Source organism: Salmo salar, chromosome 09 (assembly GCF_965601325.2).
Source record: "Salmo salar chromosome 09, fSalSal1, whole genome shotgun sequence".
Lineage (NCBI taxonomy): Eukaryota > Metazoa > Chordata > Actinopteri > Salmoniformes > Salmonidae > Salmo > Salmo salar.
In genome coordinates this window covers 77,075,411-77,098,117 of record NC_138299.1, presented here as the reverse complement: position 1 = coordinate 77,098,117, position 22,707 = coordinate 77,075,411, and the positions used below count along the sequence as shown (strand labels likewise).

The 22,707-nt window shown below is 43.2% G+C and overlaps 1 protein-coding gene across 2 annotated transcripts; it reads right to left on the bottom strand.

Moving 5' to 3' along the window:
* Positions 1–329: 329 nt before the first annotated feature.
* LOC106611703 (nuclear factor NF-kappa-B p105 subunit) lies at positions 330–21,932 on the bottom strand. 2 transcript variants are annotated; one of them, XM_014212190.3, is made up of 24 exons: positions 21,646–21,932; positions 21,012–21,052; positions 20,652–20,727; positions 19,292–19,338; positions 19,042–19,140; positions 13,242–13,390; positions 11,726–11,889; positions 10,034–10,192; positions 8,942–9,046; positions 7,730–7,821; positions 7,470–7,608; positions 7,180–7,308; positions 6,875–6,973; positions 6,612–6,779; positions 6,317–6,458; positions 5,988–6,102; positions 5,654–5,855; positions 5,405–5,574; positions 5,079–5,181; positions 4,802–4,932; positions 4,517–4,580; positions 4,220–4,386; positions 980–1,109; positions 330–859 (listed from the first exon to the last, which is right to left on the bottom strand). In XM_014212190.3, exons 2-24 carry the CDS (start codon positions 21,045–21,047, stop codon positions 780–782), a joined length of 2,766 nt encoding a protein of 921 aa, XP_014067665.3. In that variant the 5' UTR covers positions 21,048–21,052; positions 21,646–21,932; the 3' UTR covers positions 330–779. The 2 variants fall into 2 exon arrangements, with proteins under 2 accessions (XP_014067665.3, XP_045579896.2); XM_045723940.2 differs by having other exon boundaries at positions 21,012–21,072; positions 21,646–21,898.
* Between the last annotated feature and the right edge of the window lie 775 nt (positions 21,933–22,707).

The window sequence follows — 22,707 nt, the reverse complement described above, 5'->3', positions numbered from 1 at the left end:
GGAAATTCAATTTGATGTTGTACAAAAACATTGCAGGAGGGAGGTGTTGATGGTTGCTTGGTTCCAATACAAACCATTCTATCCATGTGATATTTCCACAGCTACGGAATCACTTTTTTTGAGTGGGAGATTCATAACAATGAGTTATCCTTTTGGCAGCATACTACTGCTGTATATGGGAGCAATTTTAATTTCATATAATTTATCCAAAGCGGCTTACAGTTAAAATCCATTCTGTATGGGGTCCTTGCCCTATAAATCAGGTGTTGGAAATCATTTTGCCCCGGGCCAGATGGTCTTTGCCAAAGTCCGGATGACCATACAAAAAATGTGTTATTAGAATTGGCTGCTTGTTTGACTATGACTACATTAACTGTAGTGGGAGGAGAAAATATTAGATCATATTTTGAATCTAATAGTCAACATTTTTATAAATTATTGTTAGTTTCAAGGATTTACACTACATGCTGTTTGTTACCTTGGAAACACCTTTTCCCCAGAATAAAACCCATTCATGATGTTTATACAAACATCACATTTCAAATAGATTACTTATTATGCAAACATAACCTGCATATTATATTTACGTATACAAAACCACTTTCAAACGTTACTGGGCCAAATAGAAAAGTGAGGATATTTAGCATGATGTGTGAGGTGTGCTTGTAGGATTCATCCCTTTCAGAGGGAAATTGTCTATAGCCTGCTTATAGGAAGCAGAAGCTTCATGAAATCCTGACATTGACAGGGCCATGATATGTAATGGACCAATCTGGCGGTCACGCTGTGGAGAGCTCCACCCCACTGTCACACACTCCGCTGTCCTCCCATCCGTCCAGCTTCAGATCACACACACGTTCTGAGACACCCAGCAACACAAAGAGAGAGAGATAAGGGGGATTAAGAGCAGGGGACTTCTTATCCAAGATTATTCTATTGAAATCACATAAGGTATAACGGCGGTTGTTTTTGAGCTTACCTAGGAGTTTTGTGGTGCTTTGGGGAGCCTGTTCTGCTTCACACAGTGCCCCCTCAAGTACTGTCAAAGCAGAGCAGTTCCCTACAGTCCTGAGTCCCTCCAAAAGGTCCTTGACCTTTCCTCCAGACACCTACAGACGGTGGCATAGAAGTGTAACGTATCAAGTTGTCACGTGCACAACTATAGTTAAATGCCTTTCTTGCAAGAGCTTATCCCAACAATGGAGTAATCCATATCAGTAGTACTATAAAATAAAGTAGAACAAACGAGAAATAGAGAGCAAGAAAGTAAGTAAGCTATATACAGGGCCAGTTCCAACACCAATAAAATACATACAGATAGATAGATAGAGGTAGATATGTATGTATAGGGGTAAGGTGACTATGCATCAGGATATATGATACAGATTAACAGCAGTGTAAATTATGATTGTGAGTGTGTGTAGAGTCAGTATAAATGTGTGTACATGTTATGTGTGTGTGTTGGTGTGTCAGTGTGCGTGAGTGTGTACAGTCCTGTGAGTGTGTATAAAGACAGTGCAAAAATGTAAATAAAAAAGTGTCAACTCAGACAGTTAAAAGTGGCTACATGGACAATGTAGCAGTTTTATGGCTTGGGGATAGAAGCTGTTCAGGAGCTTGTTGGTGTCAGACTTCATGCACCGGTACCGCTTGCCGTGCAGAAGCAGAGAGAACATTATGGCTTGGGTGGCTGGATTCTAACGATTTTCTGGGCCTTCCTTTCACACTGCCTGATACCGAGGTCCTGTACAGCAGGGAGCTGAGCCCCAGTGATGTACTGGGCTGTCCGCTGTATCACACCCGCCGTGATTGAGAGTCCCAAAGGGCGGCGCACAATTGGCCCAACGTCGTAAGGGTTTGGCCGGGGTAGGCCGTCATTGTAAATAAGAATTCGTTCTTAACTGACTTGACTAGTTAAATGAAGGTTAAATAAATACAAAAGATTTTTCAAAGATTTGGACACCGAAAAACTTGAAGCTCTCGACCGGCTCAACTGCAGCCTCGTCGATGTGGATGGGGGCGTGCTCACCGCCAGTTTCCTGTAGTCCCCGATCAGCTTCTTGGTCTTACTGACGTTGAGGGAGAGGTTGTTGTCCCGGCCCCACAGATCACTGACCTCCTTCCTGTAGGCTGTCTCATCGTCGCCGGTGATCAGACCTACCACCGTCGTGTCGTCAGCAAACTTGATGATAGAGTTGGAGTTGTGCGTGGTCACCCAGTCGTGGATGAACAGGGAGTACAGGAGGGTACTAAGCACCACCCCTGTGGTCCCCATGTTGAGGGTCAGCGTGACAGAGGTGATGTTGCCTACCCTCACCACCCGTAAGGGTGGTGGTTTTAAATGCTAGTAAAACTAAGTGCATGCTTTCAACCGATTGCTGCCCACACCCTCCCGCCCGACTAGCATCACTACTCTGGACAGTTCTGACTTAGAATATGTGGACAATTACAAATACCTAGGTGTCTGGTTAGACTAAACTCTCCTTCCAGACTCACATTAAGCATCTCCAATCCAAAATTAAATCTAGAATTGGCTTCCTATTTCGCAACAAAGCATCCTTCACTCATGCTGCCAAACATACCCTCGTAAAACTGACCATCCTACCGATCCCTGACTTCGGCGATGTAATTTACAAAATAGCCTCAGACACTCTACTCAGCAAATTGGATGCAGTCTATCACAGTGCCATCGGTTTTGGTCACCAAAGCCCCATTTACTACCCACCACTGCGACCTGTATGCTCTCGTTGGCTGGCCCTCACTACATATTCGTCGCTAAACCCACTGGCTCCAGGTCATCTATAAGTCTTTGCTAGGTAAAGCCCCGCCTCAGCTCACTGGTCACCAAAGCAAAGCCCACCCGTAGCACTCGTTCCAGCAGGTATATTTCACTGGTCATCCCCTAAGCCAACACTTTCTATTGGCCGCCTTTCCTTCCAGTTCCCTGCTGCCAATGACTGGAATGAATTGCAAAAAATCACTGAAGCTGGAGACTTATATCTCCCTCTCTAACTTTAAGCATCAGCTGTCAGAGCAGCTTACCGATCACTGTACCTGTACACAGCCCATCTGTAAATAGCACACCCAACTACCTCATCCTCATATTATTACTTACCCTCTCGATCTTTTGCACCCCAGTATCTCTAATTGCACATCTATCACTCCAGTGTTAATGCTAAATTGTAATTATGTCGCCTCTATGGCCAATTTATTGCCTTACCTCCCTGCTCTTCTACATTTGCACACACTGTACATAGATTTTTCTATTGTGTTATTGACTGTATATGTTTGTTTGTGTGTAACTGGGTGTTATTGTTTGTGTCGCACTGCTTTGCTTTATCTTGGCCAGGTCGCAGTTGTAAAATGAGAACTTGTTCTAAACTGGCCTACCTGGTTAAATAAAGGTGAAATAAATCAAAATAAAAGGAAGTCCAGGATCCAGTTGCAGAGGAAGGTGCTCAGTCCCAGGGTTCTAAGCTTGGTGATGAGCTTGGATGGGACTATGGTGTTGAATGCTGAACTGTAGTGTATGAAAAGCATTTCCACATAGGTATTCCTCTTATTTAGGTGGGTGAGGGCAGTGTGGAATGGAATTGAGATTGCGTTGTCTATGGATCAGTTGGGGCGGGTCCAGGGTGTCTGGGATGATGGAGTTGATGTGTCCCATGACCAGCCTTTCAAAGCACTTCATGATTACAGATGTGAGTGCTATTGGGTGGTAATCATTGTGGCATGAAGCCTTACGAGTTCTGGAATGATGGCGGTCTCCTGAGACGTGGGGAATAAAGGCTGGGTCAAGGAGAGGTAGGACATGACCGTGAATATGCCTGCCAGCTGTTATGCGCATCCACTGAGTACGCGTCCTGGAATACCGTCCGGCCCCGCGGCCTTAAGTGTTGACCGGATTAAAGATCACGCCGGCCTCGGAGAGCGAGATCACCCAGTCCCCTGGCTCGCTGGAGGCTCTGACGCACGGCATCATTCAACAATTGAGTCAAAATTCAATCGAAGTGTTGAAAAAAAAAGTCCCCAAATTTCCATGAGAACATATTCATTCACTTTCTGTTCTGATTTTAATTTAAGGTGGGAGAAATCTGATCAAGAAAGAGGACAGACTATGAAAGTGAAATTTCAATCTTACAATGGCTGTGTGACTCACAAGCCCTTATATTTCCCCCTCATGTCTTTGCTTATGGTTGGGATAGTGTGTGTGTGTGACCTCGTAGCTGTCCAGCAGCGTGCTTGCGGGGGAGGAGCTGAGTCTGAAGGCGCTGTTGAGGATGCCCAGGCCCAGTATGTGTGCCAGGCTTTCCCAGCCACCCTCCGGGCACTCCAGGGCCTGGCATAGTGCCCGCTTTGTGTCTGAGCCCAGGCTCTGCATGTCACCTACAGAAATATGACATTGTTGTACTCCACAGTGGACAAGAACCAAGATGAGACAGCAGGAGAACCCTATGGCTTAAGCTGTAGAGACTACAATGAAGGGGCTTGTTTAAACTGAAGTGCGTGTGCCAACCTTGAGGGGGGACGAAGACGTCGGTCTCTGGCTTGTACTCTTTTCCATTCAGGATTTCCAACACCTAGAAGTACAAGGAAGAGAGAGAATATTTAGCGAACGTTCCAGTTGATCAAAGGTCAATTCTTCAACTTTTGAATTCATACACCAGTAGTTTCGAACAGTCATAAAATGACTTTCATAGTAAAACATTTAAGTGTGAGAAAGGACTGTAGCAATATTAGTCAGCTGAGTGATATGTGACCATAGAAGAACATTGAGGTTAATGACAAACACGGAACCCACCTCAGGAGTGGCAGCCATGTTGAGAGGAGTTGTCCCTGGGATGTAGCCTTCGTCCTCCTCTTCCTCATCCACACAGCAGTCATGCTCTCTGAAGAACAGGGGCTCAAAGTTTTCTTTGTGAGGATCGGCACCTAGACATGAAAAGATTGATGAAGTCATTTCTATCTTTGAGCTCGGACTATATTATAAAAAGGGTCAGTTACAGAGCAAACATCAAGACAGTCATCAAATTGAGACATTTGCAGAAAGGGGACAGTTTGAAGAAGCGTAGTCCCACCTGCAGCCATGAGGAGAGCGGTCAGCTTGACAGAGCCCCGCCCTGTGGCTGTATGGAGAGGGCTGGAACCGTTGTAGGTGCAGCAGTCCACATTAGCATTCCCCTAGGGAGAAAGAGAACACTGTCAACACACACATCTTACGCCCACGACCATCGACCCTCACAAGGAAAGGGCTACTTGGGTTGTGTTAGTTTGACTATACTAAACATACTCTAGGTCTCCCATCCAGGTATTGACCAGCCCCAACTCTGTTTATTCTCAAGATGCCAGCAGAAAGATGCAGGGTGGTAGGTATGGATGTAGGCAAGGCTTCTATGATATATACCTCCAGTAGCAGGCAGCCTGCCAGGGAGATGTTGTCCTGCTCAGTGGCCAGATGGAGCGCCGTGCGGCCGCAGCTCCTCTCCTGGACCTCCACACTGCCCCCGCTCACTAGGAGGTCCCTGAGGGAAGACAGGCTGTTGGCCAGCACAGCCAGGTGGAGGGAGCACAGTCCTGGAGGATAAAATCACTGTCATACTCCAGTGGACTCTTCACAATGTACTGTGTGTGTGTGTGTGTCTGTGTGTTGTACCTGCTGCGTTGGGGAGGTCCACTAGTTCCACTATCTCTCTGTGTCTCAGTAGAAATCCCACCATACCTCCCTCCTCCTGCTGGGCGGCCAGGTGAAGAGCTGTGTTTCCGTGGCGATCAGACAGAGTGACATCAGCCCCAGCCAATAAGAGGGCCTCAGCTGCCGCCTTCTGCTGTGTTATTACCGCTAGGTGCAAAGGAGTCTGGTATAGAGGGACAAATATGGGGTTCTGATTTTACTACCTCAGATCACCACAGAATATTTTTTTTATTTTACCTTTATTTAACTAGGCAAGTCAGTTAAGAACAAATTCTTGTCCGTGTGTGTTTGTTACCTGGTAGAGGTTGTTCCTCATGTTGAGGACCTCCTCTCCAGGCAGGGCAGAGAGGACCTGGGCTAGACTCCTGACTGCGTCTGTCTGGCTGTGGATCACCCCCAGATGGAGACCACTGGAGAAACAGAGGATAAGCCCAGATTGGCATGTGCTACTGGAGAAATTATGCCACATTTCAGGGCTAGATATCCTATTGGCATCAATGCAAAACTCAATGCAGATGGACACAAAATGGAGGCAAATGAATGCAGATAGAAAAGTTTGAAAAATGCATGGACAGTTATATTTCCATTAAAATTAGGTCTGAAGTGATAGGAGAGGGGACGTACGTGTCACCGTTCTCGTCCTGAGCAGTCATGAGCTGGCGCTGTGGAGCCAGCAGGTAGCTGACGTCACCAGTGACGGCGTACTGGAAGAGGGCTTCAGCCTGCCTCTCAGCAACATCCACCAGCCTGGCCTCCAGCACACACTCTGTACACAAACATAAAAACACTGTCATTGACTGGATACACAACACCCTGGCTTCCAACACACTGTCACACACAGACACCCTGCAGTGGTCTGCTCCCTGAGGCACTGACTCACTCTGGCTAATCACTTTACAAACGTCTCGGTTGACCTCACCTCCAGTCCTGTCCCCTGGTCCTAGCTCCACACCGGCCCCTCTCTCCTCACTCGTCTCCCCAGCAGAGGCATCCTCTGACTTGGCTCGGACCCCCACCACTGCCCCTGAGGCCGGGTCATCATCCATGTCGCTGTCATCACCACTGTCCTCCGCTCTGCCTTGTGGAGCTGTGTTGAGAGGGAACATGGGTTGAGCTTCATTCCTATCCTGAACTGAAACAGAATTGATCTCTAAAACCTGGAAAACAGACAAGCACACTCACCATGTTTAATTCCCGCCCCGCCACCACTCATGCCAGGGGAAAAGCCAGAGCTGTAGCTGGTGCCGTAATTACTGTAGGTGGAATAGCCCTGGAAGAAACCTAAAATATAATCAAAAGTTGTTATTTTAGCCTGAATAGACAATAAAGCTTTTGAAAATGGTACTTCATCTTGTGTTTAGGACTTTTATGAGACATTACCCATTTGAAGTTGACATGGCTTGTCTCGTTCACCTTAAAATAATATTTCATTACATTTATTCAGTTTTGTAAAAATGAATGATTTATAAGAAACATGTTTGTTGTACCTCCTCCTCCCCCTGTAGCGGGACCCCCCCCCCCTGGTCCACGGTACAGGCCCCCTGCGCCACCGTGGCCGCTGTAGTCCTGGAAGTTAGGCAGGGTCTTCTGTCTCTTCCTCTGAACCTCTTCCTTATCTGAGGATGAAGACCAGGGGCAAGACGGGCGGATTGACTTGACAGAATAATGGGTTATGTTCAATTTGAAGAATGGCACAAACTACAGTGGGTTGGGATGGAGGCCAGCATGCACACGGGGTCTCCAGGTAGTGGTCTGGGGGTGTTTCAGACCGGCTCACCTATGATCTGCGGGTGGTAGGTGAAGGGCTTGGGCTCGCTCGTCTCATTGTCCGATTTACGCTTCAGCTGCACAAACACCGAGGTGGGTTTCTGGAGGTTCAGGTCTCTGTATTTGGGGGTCTTGAAAACAATGGCAAACTGTGGAAGGGGAAGGGGGTGGAGATTTTACTCATGGTTAGGTTATTGTATTGTTACAGGGGAGGAAATGTAAAATACAGGAGAGGAAATGGACTTCATTGGCAACTTATGTGTCACTGACCTGTCGGTGGACATCGGTGGGGGAGAAGTCTCCAAAGGCCTCCCATGTCAGCCCTGTCTCGTCATCCTCATAGAAGCGCACCTGGATGTCATCTGTCGCGACAGGGGAAAGATACACTGTCACAACACCACCTTCAAACTAGGAGTAAAGTAATAAACAGGCGATGTGAAAGATATCGGAAGATAATACAAGTTCACTAGAAAAAAAATCACTTATTTTTTATCTAAACTAACAAGTATGTACATAAAGCCTTCAAGTGTTGCAGGGTATCTTTCACGTTTCATCGGTCATGGAACAAAAAGGATGTCAACGTCTTTCCAAGGAAACCAGGAAATGGTGACACACATCTCCAGACGGAAGTATTTGAATATCTCAGAGAAACGTTTTGACTGCACTGTACACTCTCTCGACAAGGAAACTCCGGTCTTAGGAAAGCTACTGTGTGCGCAGGCATCTGTTCCAACCCAACACTAATACACCTATTTCAAACAATCATTGAAAATCGTGGTCTTCAGTATGGATTGTTTGAATCAAGTGTGTTAGTGCTTGGCTGGAAGAAAAGCCTGAAGGACAGGAATAGGATATCACTGATTGAGTCTGATAAGCATGATGCACAGTGAGGTAGAATTATTGGAGACTGGAGATGAGGCTCTTTGTTTGGAAGTCAAACAGCAGAGCCCAACAGAGACATGAACTTCTGTCCCAAGAGAGGATCTTTCATTCCAGGGTTGTTGACATTCTGCCAACCGACCAACGCAGAATGTTTTTAAGAAAACATAGCGAGAACGACAATAGGCCACTACAACTCTCTTCCTCTTCCCACATTTGCATAACAGATGGGGAATTCCCTGAGGTTGGAAAAGCAGGCCGGAGGACTTCCTTCATGAGTAGTACAGTGTGATGAATGATGATGTCAGATAGAGACATGTACCGGGTTGATTTTAAGAGCCAGCTAGATAATGCTTCAGACAACACGTTGACAATTAGATCTTCATGATAAAGTTGTCTTGATAAATCACACTTGGGAGAATAGATGGTACAACCATGGCGCCTGCATCTTACACCGGTTTCACACTATCGTGCTGACCAAAACGGTACCGGCTCAGATATTTTCCTTTCCAGCAACTATGGTGGATGCGTAATCGTGCCAGCGCAGTACAGCTCGGCTCAAGGTTGACTCAGCTGTGGAGTGTGAAAAAGGAACTAGGGTACCTTTCTGAACCTTGTCACAGAGCAGGTAGACCTCCTCTCCTCCAGTCACACAGCCAGCTGTTCGATCCATCCGCACTATCTTCAGGTTAGACGCATTTGGAGCTTCTGCAGACAGGACAAGGGAATAGAGAGATGGTCAAAAGGGTCAACTCAGATCTTCTGTTTAGTGCAAGCAGAATTACATTTATATTTATTGACAGCTAATAGGTAACTAAAAAAAAAGGTATTCTTTGTGGTGCATCATCCCTATTGGATGCCTTGCAAATCCTTGAAATTGCCCTTTGTTAACAAATTTCAGACCACCATTTTGTTTGTTTCTTTTCAAAATCTTTTCTAATTTCAAGAAACCCCAGACACCCCAAATGTGAAGAAGAAAAGACTTGACATACACAAACTGTGTGGATGCTTTCACGCAGTAAAGGGCTGGCATCATGAAATGAAAAGTGGATGCCTAGTTTCAGCCTTGGAGAGGAAGCCGAGTGACAAATGTGATGTAGAGGAAGATACCCGCACAGAGCTACGCAAATGAAACCAGGGCACACAGATCTGGTTTAATTTCAATACATCTGTATAACTCTGAATAAAAACATGAATTCAGTGATACACTGCATAAAGGCACGAGAGCGGTTCTATTCATTTGTTCAAACAATAGTCCCTTCCGGAGTTTCATTAAAGCTGAGGCACTTGGTCTTATAGCTACTGGGTTGCATGTAGCCTGATATGGTGTGTTCCTATGGTGAGGTGAGGGATCTTTGTCCTAAGATGGACTTAGAGAAGGGTAATGGACCACCCTTCACTGGTAATGTAAAGAATAAACAACGGTGGACCACAGAGAGTTCTTATTGGGTCATGGCTAAAGACTGTTTTAGCTAGCTAGTTAGCTAGCTAGCTAGTCATTGTTTTGTTGGGGTCAGAGTGCACTGGAAAGCGCAGCACAAACGGCCAAATCCTAACTTGAGTTCAAACCACTTTAGCTAGACTTTTGCATTAATCATGCATTGACATCAATGGGAGAATTGAGTTGCATATGCAAATGTTAGAAACATTTGGTGGAATTGGCGCTAAGTGACTATGTGGCTGTTAGTGACTTACTGCTGTCGAAGATGGGGTCTGATATGACGGGGTCCAGTCTACGGGAGAAGCCCCCGTCACTGTCTGGGAGGAAGGCTGTGAACATGAGGCGCACCACGCTCAGGTCCATCTCTTTAGCCTGGTAGGACGCTGCGCTGCTGATCAGGTTTCTCTGGTGATCTGAACACACACAAAGGTTGAATGAAGCAGGCAATGCATAAATCCACATACAGTTCCTTCAGTAAGACTTTTTCCACATTTTGTTGTTACAAAGGGTTAAAATGGATGCCAACAATGTACACAAAATACTCTGTAATGTCAAAGTGGAAGGATTTTTTTTAACAAATAAAAATAAAACACTAAAGATATCTTAGATAAGTATTCACACCACCGGGTCAATACACGTTAGAAACACCTTTGGCAGTGATTACAGCAGTGAGTCTTTTTGGGTAAGTCTCTAAGAGCTTTCCACACCTGGATTGTGCAATATTTGCCCATTATTCTTTTAAAAATTCTTTAAGCTCTGTCAAGTTTGGTTGTTGATCATTGCTAGACCGCCATTTTCAGGTATTGCCATAGATTTTCAAGCAGATAAGTCAAAACTGTAACTTGGCCACTCAGGAACATTCAACGTCGTCTTGGTAAGTAACTGTAGATTTGGCTTTGTGTTTTAGTGTCATTGAAAAACTCCCAGTTCTTGCCGACGACAAGCATATCCATAGCATGATGCAGCCACCACCATGTTTGGAAAGATGAAGAGTGGTATTCATTGATGTGTTGTGTTGGATTTTCCCCAAATATAACACTTTGTATTCGGGACAAAAAGTAAATTCCTTTGCCACATTGTTTTACAGTATTACTTTAGTGCCTTGTTGCAAACAGGATGCATGTTTTGGAATATTTGTTTTATTCTGTATAGGCTTCCTTCTTTTCACTGTCAATTTAGGTTAGTATTTTGGAGTAACTACAATGTTGGTGATCCATCCTCAGTTTTCTCTGTATCTGTTTTAAAGTCACCATTGGCCTCAGTGAAATCCCTGAACGGTTTCCTTCCTCTCCGGCAACTGAGTTAGGAAGGGCGCCTGTATCTTTGTAGTGACTAGATGTATTGCTACACCATCCAAAGCCTAATTAACAGCTTCACCATGCGCAAAGAGATATTCAGTGTCTGCTATTTATTTTTTTAACCAATGCAGTGCCCTTCTTTGTGAGGCATTGGAAAACCTCCCTGGTCTTTGTGGTTGAATCTGTGCTTGAAATTCACTACTCGACTGAGGGACCTTACAGATAATTGTATGTGTGGGGTACAGAGATGGGGTAGTCATAATAAAAATCCCGTTAACCGCTATTATTGCACACAGAGTGAGTCCATGCAACTTATTATGTGATTTGTTAAGCAACTATTTTAGGCTTGCCATAACAAAGAGGTTATATACTTTTAACTCAAGACATTACAGCTTTTCATTTTGAATTAATTTGAAAACATTTCTAAAATCACAATTTCACTTTGACATTATAGGGTATTATGTGTGGATCAGTGACACAAAAATCACAATTTAATCAAATGTTATATTCAGACTGTCACACAACTAAATGTCAAAAAAGTCAAGGGGTGTGAATACTTTCTGAAAGCACTGTATGCAAAACAAAAAATATTCTTAGTGTTCTGCAGAAAGATAGTGATTCAGTCCATTGTCTTAAAAGGTGACTAACCAGTGAGCTCTCGGGGGATGCGGAACTCTCCCTGGAAGGCGTCCATCTCGGGGTGGATGACGATACCACAGTTGTAGCCCATTCTGTAAGCCTCAGACATACGGTCCTCCAGTGTCTTACTCACATTCTTCTTGGTCACATGGAGGATGCCCAAGTTGGGGAAACTGTCACATGGAGTTATTGATTAATATGTGGTATGTTTTTAACCTCTTACGCTTGTGGAAATTGGCCTATGGATATGGCCAAATTGAAATGTTTCTAATAGAACTATGAAAAGCATATTCATGACCATGGTAGCAATTGAAAAATAACAATTTGGAGATTATGGGGAAAATATTAGACCACAGGTGAGGACACAACAGTTCAGCTTACAATACTGAATCCAAACATTACACTGTTGATTTTATGTGCATTTTACATTTACTGTACTTTTCACAGCATTTGTCAATGATTACAAGGATTTGAGTGGAGGTCTAGCTGGCTTCTCCAAGTGGTCACACACCTCTCTAAACTGTGCACAGTTCCCAAGTCATTTCAAAGCACTTTTATGACTCAAGGAAAGAACCTTCAACTATAAGGTGCTTTTCCCCCCATTCTTTTCTTGCTCTCCTATCTTTGCCATTGAGGAACTGAAGCGAGCACACTTGTAGTTTTTTTATTTCGAACACTGCCGTGTCCCCACCATCACAAAATTACTGTTGTTGTTTACGCAATCCAAAAACATTCCATTATAAAAATCACAATTTGGGTCAGGTGGGCATCATTTGAAAGCGTATTATATTGCCAACATGGCTAGCTAAATTATAAAATAGGATCTTACAGTGTTAGGCTTTCAAAAGGCACTTCAGAAACATAGCAATTTTGGTGTGTATAGAAAGGAGTCATTAGTGCATTCAGGTGCTTGTACCCAATAAGACAAATATAGGCTCATTCTCTTCAGGACAACCCAGGCTATAAAGCATGTAATCTTTCTAACTGTGGATCAAACATAATTCTAAACGTTGATACTGTAAATGGCATGACTCCTCGATTTAAAGCATTTCCCTCAGTCAGACAACAACAAATGTGCAAAAGTTGCCCAATTTGCGGGAGGGATGGGGGCATTTCTTGTCACGCGCGGTGTTCAAGTTTATAATGGCTGTCAGTCAAAAGCTTTGACATCATGTATAGCATGTTACTGTACAGCCACTGCACTCTAATTTAGGCACTTATCAATGACAAAATCTGCCATTTCAACCTGTATACAGGTTGACACAGGCTGTTAATGGGAAGGGCTACGTAAACATGCAAGATAACACCACAACAACGTACCTTCAGGTTAGATGGGGAAACCCTAAGTCAGAAATCTCATCACTACATAGGATCTCAAAGGAAGGACCTATAATCAGTGTATAGGAAGTCCTGACATGTCTGCAATGTTGTCAATAAGTAAGCATATTAAAACCTGTTGAATGTACCGGTAAGCTAACTGGTATGTGTGCGTGTCAACTAGAGAGAGAATGGTGGAAACAAACACCTGATGCTGGAGTCTTTGGGCTGTAGGTCTGCGATGCAGATGCCCTTGTCACACTGCTTGCCCACCAGACTGTGGGCATGGAGGTGGGCATCTTTAGAGTTGGTCACCAGCTGTACCACCACACGTGCCAACCCCTGGTAGTTACAGATCTGCAAAGAGGGAGACAAACACTTTTTAGACCAGATATTAGAACTACAGCCCCGGGAGCCAGACTGATAGTGATTCTCACACACACCACACACACACACACACACACACACACACACACACACACACACACACACACACACACGCATCGAAAAAACTGTTGAAAATGCCAGTCCAAATGGTAAACAATATCTGACTGATGAATCGACCAAATGAAAACATGAAGGATGGATGAAAACAGTGTTCCACATGGCTCAAATTTTGACACTCGCGGTTAGGGTAGCTTGGGAACCTCAGTCTTTGCACACTTTTTAAATAAGTGACCAGAGTTATTTTTTATTAAACAACAGTGAAAGGTCGAGTTTTCAGCCAAAGATCCCATCCAATCCGAAACGCCATACCGTCACAGAAAACCCCTCAGTAAAATGGTTAATAAACATTACTTGGCACGAAAGGTCCCATAAGAATCTATTTTGTATTTTCCCAAATTCTGTTTTAAGTTTTTATTTTCATGGTTTGGGATTTTTTTCAGTTTTTTACTCTCAATATTACAATTATTCATAGAGAAACAACGAAAATTGATGTTGAGTCCATGTCGATGCTTAAATTACATCAGAAGACCATTTTTTAGGTCTGGAATTTTCTTAATTTTTTCCCGAATTCCCCTTTAATTGCACATCTAGAAACAAAGGAATGTGTTGGCCTAGCAAAATTTATACTGTTAGGCCTACTGCTGAAGCACATGTCATGACAGAGTTAGCAAAACAATCAGCACCCAATTGATAGAAATAATCCTGGATTAACATTTAATTGAGAATGTTTTTAGGGAAAGTCTGTCTACCCACAAGACGGTTATCATTAGCATCGCTAACTGGCTACATATAGAGTGGTAGACAAACGCGCAACCAAAGACAGAGGGGGGCAATATTGCTGAAATTAATTGGCAGATATTGTGTTTGGCTTTTTAAACCCACAGTGGCTAACCAGGGGTGGGATAATGTCACTGTGGCTTTGATTGGATAGCTCACGCGATCATTGGTTACTTTGTTTGACATTTTGCGATGGAACACGTGAAAAAAATGCATGTATTGCAGAACTGATTGGCGAGCTACTCGTAGGTGGGCTGCGAGCTACTGGTAGCTCTACCTGTTGGAGAATCCTGCTGTAGACGAATGCCACTGAACTAGGCCTCCACTTCGCCTCTTTCTGGTTCCCCGAGACAAAATTGGCCTACATACAAAACCAACACAATTCCTAGAAACAGCACGTGCCGTTAGACGCAGTAGCCAGCGGGTGAACCTGAAGAACACATTTTGAATTTGCCTAGGCCTACCTAGAAAAGTCTCTAGCTGCTCTTGAACTCAAATGTCTCTTTCCTCAACCCTGTCCTTAGCCACAGCACATACACTACCGTTCAAAAAGTTTGTGGTCACTTAGAAATTGCCTTGTTTTTGAAAGAAAAACATTTTTTTTTGGTCCATTAAAATAACATCAAATTGATCAGAAATACAGTGTAGACATTGTTAACGTTGTAAATGACTATTGTAGCTGGAAACCGCAGATTTTTTATGGAATATCTACATAGGCCCATTATCAGCAACCATCACTCCTGTTTTCCAATGGCACGTTGTTAGCTAATCCAAGTTTATCATTTTAAAAGGCTAATTGATCATTAGAAAACCCTTTTGCAATTATGTTAGCACAGCTGAAAACTGTCGTTCTGATTAAAGAATCAATAAAATTGGCCTTCTTTAGACTAGTTGAGTATCTGGAGCATAACCATTTGTGGGTTTGATTACAGGCTCAAAATGGCCAGAAACAAAGGACTTTCTAATGAAACTCGTCAGTTTATTCTTGTTCTGAGAAATTAAGGCTATTCCATGCAAGAAATTGCCAAGAAACTGAAGATCTCATACAACGCTGTGTCCTACTCCCTTCACAGAACAGTGCAAACTGTCTCTAACCAGAATAGAAAGAGGAGTGGGAGGCCCTGGTGCACAACTGAGCAAGAGGACAAGTACATTAAAGTGTCTAGTTTGAGAAACAAATGCCTCACACGTCCTCAACTGGCAGCTTCATTAAATAGAACCCGCAAAACACCAGTCTCAACGTCAACAGTGAAGAGGCGACTCCAGGATGCTGGCCTTCTAGGCAGAGTTCCTCTGTCCAGTGTCTGTGTTCTTTTGCCCATCTTAATCTTTTCTTTTTATTGGCCAGTCTGAGATATGGCTTTTTCTTTGCAACTCTGCCTAGAAGGCCAGCATCCCGGAGTCGCCTCTTCACTGTTGACGTTGAGACTGGTGTTTAAAAGGCGAATTGATCATTAGAGGACATTTCTAAGTGACCCCAAACTTTTGAACGGTAGTGTACATATACGGTTTTCTAGAATATAAGGACTAGAATACAACTCCTCCCTTGGTTACCTATTTGGGTTATAGCCAGACTGCTACGCGCTCTCCTGCTTACATAGTATGGTAGTGTGGTGTTTTGTGTAAGGAAATACAATTTTGTAAAATCTAAAATGTGCTCTCAGGGTTGACTCTTAGCCTGTGCAGCTAGTTCATTCATAACGACTTAATGACTAAATTACTGAAATGTAAAAGTAAGGATTTGACTGGCTGGCTGAGTAGGCTCAGTTAGGAGCTGGAGTGTGATGGTCACTGTGTTGTGTGTGTCATGTGGTTATTCAGACCCTTTCTCCACGGGGAAAATGAGTCTCTCTTGCGTCAACAAAAAACACACATACAATCACACGCAACAAGCAATCAAAATGGTTGAAGATGCCAGTTCAAATGGTCAACAATATCTGAGTGATGAATCGACCAAATGAAAACATGAAGGAAAGGACGGATGAAAACAGTGTTCCACATGGCTCAAGTTGACACTCAGGGTTAGGGTAGGTTGGGAACCTCAGTCTTTGCACACTTCTTCATACGCCACCAGATCTATTTTCAAACTATGGTAAAAGGTCAAGTTCAGCTAAAGATTCCCAACCAATCCAAAACTCTTCGGTTTACCCATCACGGGAAACCCCACAGCTTACCCATCAACAATTCTTCACAGAAAAGAGAATGTGCATTTCTCTTCAGTGATCAGATATGCATTTCATGCAGTTGAATCACTTTCTATGACACACAGACCAATGTCTCACAGAGTTCTGTTCTGACTAAAAGAAAGCCGACATAGATAGATCTAACAATAGAATGTAAACAACATGCTTGATCTGTCAAAGGCTGATAACATTAATTCAATACAGCAACAATGATGCATCAATTAAATGATTAACTCTGGGAGTGACTTATGTATGCTATGAGCTTATGGATATCAACACATGTAATGGACACAGGAGGAGGTAAAAGTATGCCATCTAACCACTTTGAAATCTTACACATGCTTCCTTGTCAAAATGAATAATACACTGTAGACCAGGGTTTCCCAAACTCAGTCCTGGGCCCCCTCCCCCCAACCCCCCGGGTGCACATTTTGGTTTTTGCCTTAGGACTACAGAGCTGATTCAAATAATGAAAGTTTGATGAGGAGTTGGTTATTTGAATCAACCGTGTAGCGCTAGGGAGAAAAGCAACACGTGTACCGGGGGGGGGCCCAGGACCGAGTTTGGGAAACCCGCTGTCGACGAATGCCACTGAACTAGGCCTCCACTTCGCCTCTTTCTGGTTCCCCGAGACAAAATTGGCCTACATACAAAACCAACCCAGTTCCTAAAAACAGCACATGCCGTTAGGTGCAGTAGCCAGAGGGTGAGACTGAAAAACACATTTTGAAGTTGTCTACCCAGAAAAGGCTCTCTAGCCTGCTCTTGCGCTCAAATTTATTTTTCCTCAAACCCGTCGAGAGCCACAGCATATACATATCCAGCTTTCTAGAATATAAGGACTAGAATATAACTCCTCCCTTGGTTACCTATTTGAGTTATCTTACAAGGTGAAAAGTGAGGCTGCAGTGAGAATGCTATTGTGTTGTCCTTGTCTTGCAGATCAGATTCAATTTAAAATTGCCCCTCTTGGGATGGATGCAAGCACTGACTTGTGGAGAACTCAGACATTCTGTACTGTCGCCTCATATGAAACATTTGATCTCAATCCCAAAGGCTAGAGTATAGAGTCATATTAAAAGCTTTAGCTTCACCGTCCAAATAAATACATAGGGGAGCATATATGTTGCACAGAAACAGAACTCATTTATCAATGTACTGTGTGTCTTCTTTGTACAGATGCACAACATAGACAGTGGGCTACATGTGCCTGCACAACCTCTAGAACAGGTTTGAGAGACAATACTTTCTTCGCTCTGAGGCAGTCGTTTCATGTCTGAGTCTGTCTGAGATCGTGGGGGCGAGCTGAAAATACTGTTTCCTGTCGGAGACGCCACTCAACAGTTCCTAGTAATTACCCCTATGACACAGGAGGAAATTCCCAAAAGGCTTGAAACAAAGTAAATGGCAGGTCAGATTTATATACCTGTTTTCAAACACCAAATTTTCAAAAATGTGCTCTCAGGGTTATTGGCTCTTAGCCTGTGCAGCTAGTTCATTCATAACGACTTAATGACCAAATTACTGAAACATAAAGGTAAGGACTTGACTGGCTGGCTGGCTGAGTGACAGGCTCAGTTAGGAGTTGGAGAGTTAGGAGTTGGAGTGTTACTATCACAAAGGTTCAAATGTATTTAAAGAAAAGCACTCTACGCAAACGAGAGGTTGGAGAAAGTGACAACAGTACTCCTGCTACTCGAAGAAAATATGTGGAGACACGAGAAGAGGGGATTTCCCAGAGTTTAGTCTGAACATTGTTCAAATTGTCTAAGATAAATTCATATTTGTGGTGTGTGAGTGAGAGAATGGATATATTTGCATGCCATGAACGGATTTCTCTCAGGGGCCTGTAAATGTTAGTTTGAAATACAAGCGGAACTGATCATAACTTTTTCCGTTTATACGCAACAACAAAAAATATTACATCTCAAACACATGAGACAGAAAATTCCAAGGAATCGCAAGCAGAATTCCTACTTCTGCTTGTTCAGTTGGAGGATCAAAGGAAGAGGTCCTCCCGAGTGGCGCAAGAACTGCATCGCAGTGCTAGCTACGTTACTACAGATCCTGGTTCGATCCCTGGCTGTGTCGCAGCCAGCCGTGACCGGGAGCCCATGAGGCAGCGCGCAATTGGCCGGCTGGGTTGTCTAGAAACTCCTGTGGCGGGCCGGGTGCAATGCACACTGACACGGTCGCCAGGTGGACGGTGTTTCCTCCGACACGTTGGTGCGGCTGGCTTCCGGGTTAAGTGGGCATTGTGTCAAGAAGCAGTGTGGCTTGGCGGGGTCGTGTTTCGGAGGACGCACGGCTCTTGACCTTCGTCTCTCCTGAGTCTGTAAGGGAGTTGCAGCAACGGGACAAGACTAACTACCAATTGGATACCATGAAATTTGGGAGAAAAAGGGGTAGAAAACATGATAATAAAGGATGGAAGGAAGGTGTGAAGGACAGACAGCAGACAATGAGAGAACAGAACGAATAAAATAAAGGAGGGGAGGAGAGAAATAACTAAGGAAAGAAAGGAAGAAGGTAGGATGGAAAGCATGAAGGAAGAAAGGAAGGAAATTATGACATAAGGAAGGACATGTTGGTGGAACTTACCTTGATATTGGGATAGGACTTTCTGTTCTTCTCACTAGAGGCCCCTGGTAGCCCGCCATGAGAGGGTCCCTCACAGCCATAACGAAACCTGAAGCCCCGCTAGAATAGACATAGAATACCTTTAATGACACTCAACTGAACACTTTTCAATACCACTTTGAAATGTGATTAAATTCCATTTTTGAGTCTAGCTTGTTTATGTAGCCTGTGGTGTAACTGAGAGAAGGAGCACAATGAAGAAAAGGGTTACCTGTTTAGGCTGTTCAATGATTTGGAGGTAGGGTCCATCTGCTGTAACTAAGAACAAATAAACAATGGTTTACGTTAGTTTTACAGCAGGACTGGCCAACCCTCCTCCTGGAGAGCTTCTGTACTGGGTGTGCATACAGGCTTTTGTTCCAGGCCTGCTCTAACATACCCGATTTTTCTAATTAATGAGCTGCCAGTGAGAACATTGATTAGCGGAATCAGGTGTTAGAGTGGCGCTGGAACAAAACCCTGCACAGCCAGTAGCCTAGCTCTCCAGGACCTTCCCTCTACTAAACAAACATATTACTTTTCCCCAGGTGCTGTGGTAGAGGATGTATTTTAAGTCAGATAAGAAGCAACACTGACAAAAGGTGTGAACCTTTTAGGAATGGGGGCCAGGTCTATCTTCCGTGTCAACAAAACACCTTCTGCTCTCTGTCTCAGAACATCTTCCTCCTCAAACAACTACGCCTCTTCCCCTTCCTGCCTAATGCAGGGCCCGCTGCCTAAGCCACATCCTCCTACTGACATAACCTCAATCAAGAACCTCATCTGCCAAATGATGTTCGCCTTCAGATCTCTATAGAACAGACAACCTTCACCCGGACATTAAAATGTGACATTTTCCTTCAGCTCTAAGAATGGAGCATGTCTTGATCCATACTTGTAAGATGAATGAAGTAGCTTATCGGGTATGTCCATTCATCTAGACTGCTCTTGAATATGCCAGTTCTGGGTACAGAGATGGGTATCCCCCAAGAAAGTAGTAATAAAAGAGATGTATTTTATATAGCTCTTTTCATTACAAACAACAATCTCAAAGTCGCTTTGAATACAAAAACAACTGTAGGGATCTTGCTGTTCACGGTTGACGGTCTTTCACAGCTTCATATGTCTGGGCAGTTCAAAAAGGCAGACAGCAGCATTAACTTGAACCTTATTTGCCCATTCCCACAACCACTAGTCTTGCATAAAGATCCACTACTAGTCTCACTTAAACCTTGGTTTTACAACAGCCCTCTTGAGACCAAAGGAGAAGTGAAAGCACAGAGAAGGAGAAGTACGCTTTATGTCTACATTACAACTCTGCAATATCATGACATCATGAAACTGAGTTTAGAAAAACAACTTTTTCCATAATAGAACAGAGGTGGCAAGGAAGAGCTTACTCTTGACAGTGAAAGCACTCTCCAATTTTAGGATACCACTGGCATTCATTAAATTACATCTTTAGTTAGGCCTATTTCACCTCTATTTGGGTATAAAGGCCTAAACCATGGGGCATATCTGAAGGGGACAGATGGGTACAGGTAATCAATATAGCTCATAATGGGTTTATAAAGGGGGTCATGACTTCTTACCTGTCCGGAGTGAGTTGGAGTGTGACATGGGAGAGAAATTCAGAGGATCCCATAGTGGATCTATGTCAAAGTTGTACTACAAGAAAAGACAAGAGAGAACAAGGACATTGAAATCTAATTTCACTGACAAATGTAGAAAGGTATGACTAACATCTATGAAAGAGATACTGGCAAACCTATGTCAGATGAAGAGACATCTTTAGCCACCGTGTTAACCTCTCCTTTAATATGTGCTATATGTTTATAGGGAAATCGATTTATGGTTAAAACTCGGTGACAAAAGATATAGCCTAGAATGAATATATGACAAATACAGAGATTCAGTGTCGACATAGCGTGGACATGAAACACCTAGCTTACCGGTTGGTGAGGTAGGTAAGGCTCCTCTTCTGCCATGGTGTCTGAGAGAGAAGACAAAGACCTTGAGAAAAGTCATGGCTTATAAAGCAATAGTGCACATATGGATATTACATACAGATATATCAAAATTAATTACCGGAATTAAAGAGGTCATTGATTTCCTGCATCTGACCCAATCTCAAATGTGGCCTGATTAAACAGTTCTCGTTACATTTGGATTTGCTACTGGTAATGCTCTGTGCATAAACCACTTAGCTAACTAGCCAGTTCAAGTTTAATAGCTAACTAAAACAAGTGTCAAGATAAGAGAGTACTGCTTTAGCTAATTTAAGTACATTTTCCAATAGCCCCATAATGACTAAATAAAGAAGAGCAAACTGGCTTTATTGGCTTTACTTAGCTAACTAGCTAGCTACTTCATTGTTTGATTGTGGCTAGCATACATGCTAGTTGATTAAACTATTTTAGTTGGCTAGCATACATGCTAGCTGGCTAATAAAGAGGAAGTGGACAAGGCTAGCTACCTAACTAACTTGGTAGCAAAGTTATACCAGCTAACGGTAGCTAAGCTAACTATCAATAAACTTTCTAAATTAGTTACTCATTAAATTCAAACATTGTAGCCAATGCTTACCTTAGGTCACAAATGCGATTCCTACATCAACATAAAAGTCCAAGGCAATGGCAGTCCCAATCCAATCAGTTGAGTCGAGTTTTGCACATTATTGCGCCATGCTTGCGACCTGAACTCATTTGACCTAATCAAACATTGATAGTATCTATGGTAAATTGTTCATATTACACACAACTTGTTTGCGTCAATAAACGAACATGAAATATGTCAGTACTAGCTAACAACAAAGGACATCGACTTATACAGTTGTTCAGACACTTGACTTCCCCACTAGAAATTTCACAGCGGTCAAGTGAGCCGACACTCTCACTCCTGAATTTTGATGCGCGAATACACAACACTTTAGGGTATCACGTGTTTTCTGAAACTGAGTAGGATGCACTTTCATGCACAGATGGAGACGATAGATAAAACAATTTAGAAAAAATAAATGGAGACGATAGCTACAAATCATTCCAAGCAAACCGTTTGAAGCACACTTATTCAATCTTCCATAATCAAAATGATCAAATTTCTCGCTTTATCAAAACTTTCTTTGATATCCCGTGTAGAGTAAGGCTGCAGAAGCTGCAGTAGCCCAGCGGGGGTGCTGTTTAAACAAATGTTCAATTGTGAAAGCAAAATGTGTTTACAGTCATGACGTACAAACACAGTGCATACACACACAGTTTCACAGCAAGATCTAAGTGAGCTTGATGTTTTTCTTTGTATTTCATTAAAGAGAGTTTAGAATTTTGTTTAAAGTGTTAAATAACTACATTTGTTTGATCTATCCTCAACAAAATTGTATCTTTATAAACCATACAATGCCAGCTACAAGATTGGAAAAATACATTTACTGTATATTACAGTGACATTTTTTTGAGTTTGTAATTCAATTTTAACACAGTAAAAATGGATGGTAAACATTTTGTGACGAGTGCCACTAGTATATCAGTAATACAGTGTGATTAACATGGCGCACCATTACTTCCTTGTGATGTTGGGGGAGAATTTGAAGAAGGTGAGAAGAAAGGAGGATGTACACCATTGTAGCCAATTAACAGAAGAGGAGCAGAAGAG